Raw genomic sequence first — 6,125 nt, 5'->3', positions numbered from 1 at the left:
ACGCTAAATATCATACCACTGATGTTAAGAAATTAATTACTTTTTAAAGAAATTCCGATTACACTATAGAGAACTTATTTTAAAAGGAATTCTCATTACTTTTTTAAAATATATAAAACTAAGATAATTTTTAATAGGTAATGAAAGAGCACTTTATATTTTTTGTATAATAATTATTTTATTTTTTTGTGTTGTCATCATCTTCGGTAAAAATAAATTGTCATTCAAACCCGACCCATTTCCGTTTCGGACTGAACAAGTCAATAGCAATTCACACCTACGTTACTTTCATTCATTTTCCACCTTGCTACTGCTAAAACCTAATGGCTCCGAAGCCCAAACCGGCGCCGTCGCAGCCTCCTGCTCCACCGCCACTCGAAGATCTGTTCACCACGCTCAACAAACACATCCAAGCTTCCGCCTTCACCAATGCCGTCAAACTCACAGATCAGAGTTCGTCAATTCTTAAAACGCGTCCAATTTCAATTAATTAATCATCCTCGTGTTAACAATTCTGTTATCTCATCGCAGTTCTCGCGATTGCACCTGGTGACGAAGACGCCCTCCGATGCAAGGTCGTCGCGCTGATCAAAGACGATCGATTCGATGACGCTATCTCCGCTATTCAATCTTCCAAGACTCCTCCTGAGGATTTTCATTTCCTTAAGGTGCGTCAATCGAATCTGAATTTTCTTCTACTTTTTTGCCGATTAGTTTTCTGATAGATTAAATCGTGAAATTCAGAACTAGAATTCAGGATAGGGTTATCCCTCTGAGATTGTAGATTTCATTATTAGGGTTAGTGTACTCTAGTAATGTGCATTAGGTCTATGAAGCCCAGATGTATAGTGGAGTATGCGGAAAAGTGATTTTTTTTTTTAAATTCAGTATATAATATGGCCTAGATAAGTCAACAAAGTTTTTATAATGAAAATCTTAAACATGCAAAATACTTGTAAAGAAGATGCATTGATCATTCTTCATGTATATAATATCATAATGAGCACAAATTACAAAAAAAATTACTTGAGATCAAAACACATTATAGAATTTTTATCTAAATTACATTTTAATCTGTACATGTATGAAACTAAAACATTGTACACATTTCATAGAAAATTTTGTTGGAGTTTATGATCTAAGTATGAAAATGAATACGATTGATTTTTTTTTTTACTTCGTTGTGTCTTAATAGGCATACTGTTTATACAAACAAAACAAGTTGGACGAAGCTTTGCAGTCTTTGCAAAAACATGACAGAAATGACGAAACTATGCTTTTGGAGTCTCAAATTTTGTATCGTCTTGGAAAAATGGATGCTTGCTTAGATATCTACCAGAAGCTTCAAAAGTCCAAGATTGATATGTTGGAAATAAATTCTGTTGCTGCCTTGGTTATGGCAGGGAGATCATCTGAAGTACAAGGATGGTTGGATTCATTTCGGGTCAAAGCAACAAGCAGCTTTGAATTGGCATATAATACTGCTTGTTCTCTAATTCAAAGGAATAAATACACAGATGCTGAACTACTCTTGCTGTCTGGCCGAAGGTGATGTGAGATTTTGGTTGTGGGAATCATGAAATTGACCTAATTTACTATAAATAATTTCATTGGTAACATATAACATAGTCTATCAATATTCAACTTTATTATTTCTGATCTGTATAGAGTATCAGTATACTGTATATCTGCCTTATCAGTGGCTAGATGTGATATCTACCTCACTTCACGAGTATTTGCTTGTTAAGTTGTTAGTTCTAGAGCTTTGTTATAATTCTTTTTTTGTACGTGAGTCATGATAAAAACTCATTTTCATATTTGACCTTTAGTAATAGGTGCTTCATTGGCAAGTCAAGTGTGATTGGTCTGAGTAAAAGTTCCTTATTGTAAAACATGTACAGTTATTTGCTATAATCTAAGTTTTCTTATCAGTTACTTGTCTTGATTTCAATAATTTAACCTATTGAGTCATAAACTTATTACCTGAGAAGTTACCCATGAATGGCAGCATATACTTATAAATCAATTTTTTATATCAGAATTGGTCAAGAGAGCCTGATGGAAGATAACTGGCCTGATGAAGATATAGAAAATGAGTTGTCTCCTATTGCTGTACAATTGGGCTATGTCCAACAGGTAGAAGTTCTGATTTCTCAAAATTTATTTATCTTTCAAGCAAGTATTACATATTTTAGTAGTCAGTTATTTTAATCAATCATTGATTGGCAGCTTCTTGGGCGTAAACAAGATGCAATTGAAGCTTATGTGGACATGATTAAACGAGATATGGCCGATGAATCATCCATTGCAGTGGCAGTAAACAATCTTGTTTCGCTGAAAGGTCCAAAGGATGTTTCTGACAGCCTGAAGAAACTTGATCGGCTAAAAGAGAAAGAGGCACAAAGCTTTCGCCTAGCTCATGGATTGGACTTGAAACTTTCAGCAAAAGAAAGGGAAGCAATATATGCAAATAGGGTTCTTTTGCTTCTTCATGCTAACAGGATTGACCAGGTCTTTCATCTTTGTCTTCTTGTCCTTAAGTTATCAGTTATATATCATTATTTTCGAAACTTGGCTACCGAGCATGCTGTTAATGGTACTGTTATATCGCAATTTGTAGGCTCGAGAACTTGTTTCTGCATTGCCAGACATGTTTCCTGAAAGTGTTGTACCAGTATTGCTGCAAGCTGCCCTCTTAGTTAGAGAGAATAAAGCTGGAAGGGCTGAGGAAGTACTGGCACAGTTTGCTGGAAAGTTCCCTGAGAAGTCCCAGGTTCTTTACTTAGCCAGGGCTCAGGTGGCGGCAGCAGCTGGCCATCCACATATTGCATCCGATTCTCTGACTAAGATACCAGATATTCAACACATGCCTGCTACTGTTGCTACCCTTGTAACTTTAAAAGAACGAGCCAGCGACGTTGAGGGTGCAGCTTCTGTACTTGATTCTGCAACCAAATGGTGGTCTAATGCTATGACTGAGGACAATAAGCTTAATATTATAATGCAAGAGGCTGCCTCATTCAAATTAAGGCATGGACGGGAAGAGGATGCAGCTAAACTCTACGAGGAGCTTGTTAAAAGTCAGGGAAGCATGGATGCACTAGTTGGGCTGATAACAACAGTAGCTCGTTTGGATGTAATTAAGGCAGAGCTATATGAAAAGCAACTAAAGACCTTACCTGGATTGAAGGGAATTGATGTGGACAGCTTGGAGCGTACTTCTGGAGTTAAACGAGTTGAGGCTCCTCCTCAAGCAGGTGTCACTGAAATGAATGAGGAAGGAAAGAATAAGACAAAAACTAAGAAAAAGAGAAAGAGAAAGCCAAGGTATCCTAAAGGGTTTAACCCTGCAAACCCAGGTCCTCCACCAGATCCAGAAAGGTGGCTTCCCAAGCGAGAGAGGTCAACTTTTAGGCCCAAGAGGAAGGACAAAAGAGCTGCTCAAGTGAGAGGCTCACAAGGTGCTGTCGTTAGAGAAAAACACGATGGGGGTGCTTCGTCCAATCAATCGAATCTAAAGTCAAACCAGGCAACTACCTCCAAAGGTGCAACACAGAGTGCAGCTTCCGAGCAAAGCAAACCTTCTTCATCCAAGCCTTCCTCCAAGTCAAGAAAGAAGTCTAGGAATTAACTAGGATTTGTGATTTCTGATAAACATTTTGTATTACTGGCATTTTGTTATTGCTGTTTTCAAACTAAACCGAGGATCCGTATACACTACGTGAGTTCAATCTCAAAACTGTCAATTTTGGTTCAAGCAAATGAGTATATTTGTGTATTGGATGCAAGTGTCAATGTGTGAGTTTGACACATGAAGTGCATGCATTTTGTTGATAGATTCTTGGTCTAGCAACTTACTTCCCCTCACTAAGCAGTAAGCAGATCCGCATTACCATTTATTCAGTGTTTTGTTTTTGTTTATATATCCTCTGTTTTTTATTGACACAACAGCATTCCCTTATCATGCCATGTTTTTCAACCTCCCATGTAAATTTACTCCCATAAAAGGATGTTTAAGAAGCTTTTAAGAAGTAAGAGAAAACTCTCATTGGCATTCTTCAAGGTTAATCTTGAATCTTTACATGGCATATACCATAGTTCACAATTTCTCATAATATTTATCAGTTGATAGCTGCATTTTTTTAAACAGCATTGAAATAGTATTTTTCTGTGTTTCACTCAGAATATTATCCTCCATGTTCTTAACAAGTAGTACTATTAATGTTCTATTTTTAGTGTATGTGGTTTAGAATATTGTTTGTTGGGATAGATGAATGGGGAGAATTATAAATCTGAGACAAAATTACTCTGCCAAATCTTAATCCGACATTTCAGGATTCCAATTTGAGACTAAGGGCTAGTTTGTTTTAGCTTTAAAAAAATGAATTTTTTTCTTTATATTTTTGAAAATGGATTTTATAAAAGTGTTTTTTAAAATATTATAAGTTTTTTTAAATTTATTTTTTATAAATTAAAAGATTGAATTGTTCATTATATAATATAAATATACATTATTGAAGATCAAAACATAGTCAAAATCACAATTTTAAAAAAAATTGTATCTCAAAAATGATTTTTAGAAAAAACTATTTGAAATAGCTTCAAAATTAAGTGATTTTTTGAAATTTTGATATCCAAAAAAAGTTTCGATAAAATGATAAAATACCTAAAATAACATTTTAAGAATAACTATTCAAATAAAATTTTCATTTAAAACTTTTATGAAAAATTTCTTTTGTAAATTTTTTTTACACTAAAATATATAACATTATAAAAATCATTTTTAAAAAAAGACAAAACAAACGGACCCTAAATATTAATCAGAAGTGATATAGACGAAGTTACTCTATCTATTTCATTACTTCTTCTGTATTGTTTGACTGTGTCTGTCTAAGAAACCTTGTTAGGCGTGTCTAGCCATTGTGTGAGAAAACAAGGCGATGGAATCATGAAGTTTCCAAACAAACAAGCTGAAAAAATGTGTCCTCTTCACTTTCTCACTTATTTCCTGATGGTGTTTTTTTGTCATTTGCTAGCTATCTATTGTATTTTTTGTTTGCTAGAACGCAAGTGATTTACATGAAAGGCTAAATTTGTTTTATAAGTTATGTGATTTGATAACCCTTTTAAAAGATCTTATGGTATTATTCCTTTTCTTCCCTTGCTTGAAGTTTGTAAAATCTATACAATGTCAAACAATTAAGCTTAAAAGAAATAAATCTTATTAGATTAGATAAGCAACTTATTTATAATTTATAACACAAACACTTATTATCATAATAAGTACTTAATGTATAAACTATTTGTGCATTAAAAAATAAAATAGATTTAAATCATTTTTTATAAGTTATAATCTATATTAGAGAATTTATGTAAGTTTTTTCAAACAATTTCACAAAGTTTAGCACAATAAGATAAATTAAAATAACTCAATCTCATAATAATGTTGAAATAAGATTGTGAGATCATGACACTAAATTTGGACGGTTACATGCGCCAAATAACCTTTTTTTTTTCCCTGTGGTTTTAGGTTTATATTTTTACATCTCATGTCTCATCAAAGTTATGGATAAGGCAGTGGATTTCAAATAATACTACCGGTACTGATTCATTCAGCCAGGGGTGGACAACCGGTGCCGGACGGTTCCGGATCAAAAGTTGTCCACCAAACAAGTTTGATGGATTTAAAATTACAATTTAATTTCGTCCATTTACAGTTTTGTTTTTGGCGGGCATGGATTTTCTCGGGTGACTGATTTACTGGTTGGGTTCATTGGATGACACTTACCGACAAAACTACAAAATTTTCTTAAAACAAAGAAGAAGTTAAAGATGAACCTAAATCTAAACAAAATCAAACAAAATATTATCCGAAACAAACACCACAAAAATTATCCCTTTTAAATTTTGGTTAAACATAACTTTTATGCTTTGTTGAAACTAGAACTAGAATCTAGATTAAAAATAAATAAAGTGGTTCTTCTTTATTGGTAAAATTTCTATCAAGTATGGAGAATAACTATCATACTTTATAAAAAAAGTAGAAATACATTAGACAAGTGACAAGGCATGTGGAAGATCTATGATAGGAAAATAAGATGAAGGAGGAAGTTACAAAATTCTAC

The 6,125-nt window shown here is 33.7% G+C and overlaps 1 protein-coding gene across 1 annotated transcript; it reads left to right on the top strand.

The window, feature by feature from the left end:
• Nucleotides 1-222: 222 nt before the first annotated feature.
• LOC127100683 (uncharacterized) lies at nucleotides 223-3,836 on the top strand. Its single transcript, XM_051037936.1, has 6 exons — nucleotides 223-453; nucleotides 532-668; nucleotides 1,196-1,548; nucleotides 2,040-2,136; nucleotides 2,230-2,511; nucleotides 2,621-3,836. Exons 1-6 carry the CDS (start codon nucleotides 324-326, stop codon nucleotides 3,629-3,631), a joined length of 2,010 nt encoding a protein of 669 aa, XP_050893893.1. The 5' UTR covers nucleotides 223-323; the 3' UTR covers nucleotides 3,632-3,836.
• The last annotated feature ends 2,289 nt before the right edge of the window (nucleotides 3,837-6,125 follow it).

This window comes from Lathyrus oleraceus, chromosome 7 (assembly GCF_024323335.1).
Source record: "Lathyrus oleraceus cultivar Zhongwan6 chromosome 7, CAAS_Psat_ZW6_1.0, whole genome shotgun sequence".
Classification (NCBI taxonomy): Eukaryota; Viridiplantae; Streptophyta; class Magnoliopsida; order Fabales; family Fabaceae; genus Lathyrus; species Lathyrus oleraceus.
The sequence above is the reverse complement of the archived record's forward strand: the minus strand, read 5'-3'. Positions and strand labels throughout refer to the sequence as shown.

Excerpts from the sequence above, each read along its gene's own strand:
- LOC127100683 (XM_051037936.1), top strand. The coding sequence starts at position 324 with ATGGCTCCGAAGCCCAAACCGGCGCCGTCGCAGCCTCCTGCTCCACCG. Across the intron at positions 454-531 it reads CGTCAAACTCACAGATCAGA|TTCTCGCGATTGCACCTGGT; the intron begins GTTCGTCAATTC and ends ATCTCATCGCAG. Across the intron at positions 1,549-2,039 it reads CTCTTGCTGTCTGGCCGAAG|AATTGGTCAAGAGAGCCTGA; the intron begins GTGATGTGAGAT and ends TTTTTATATCAG.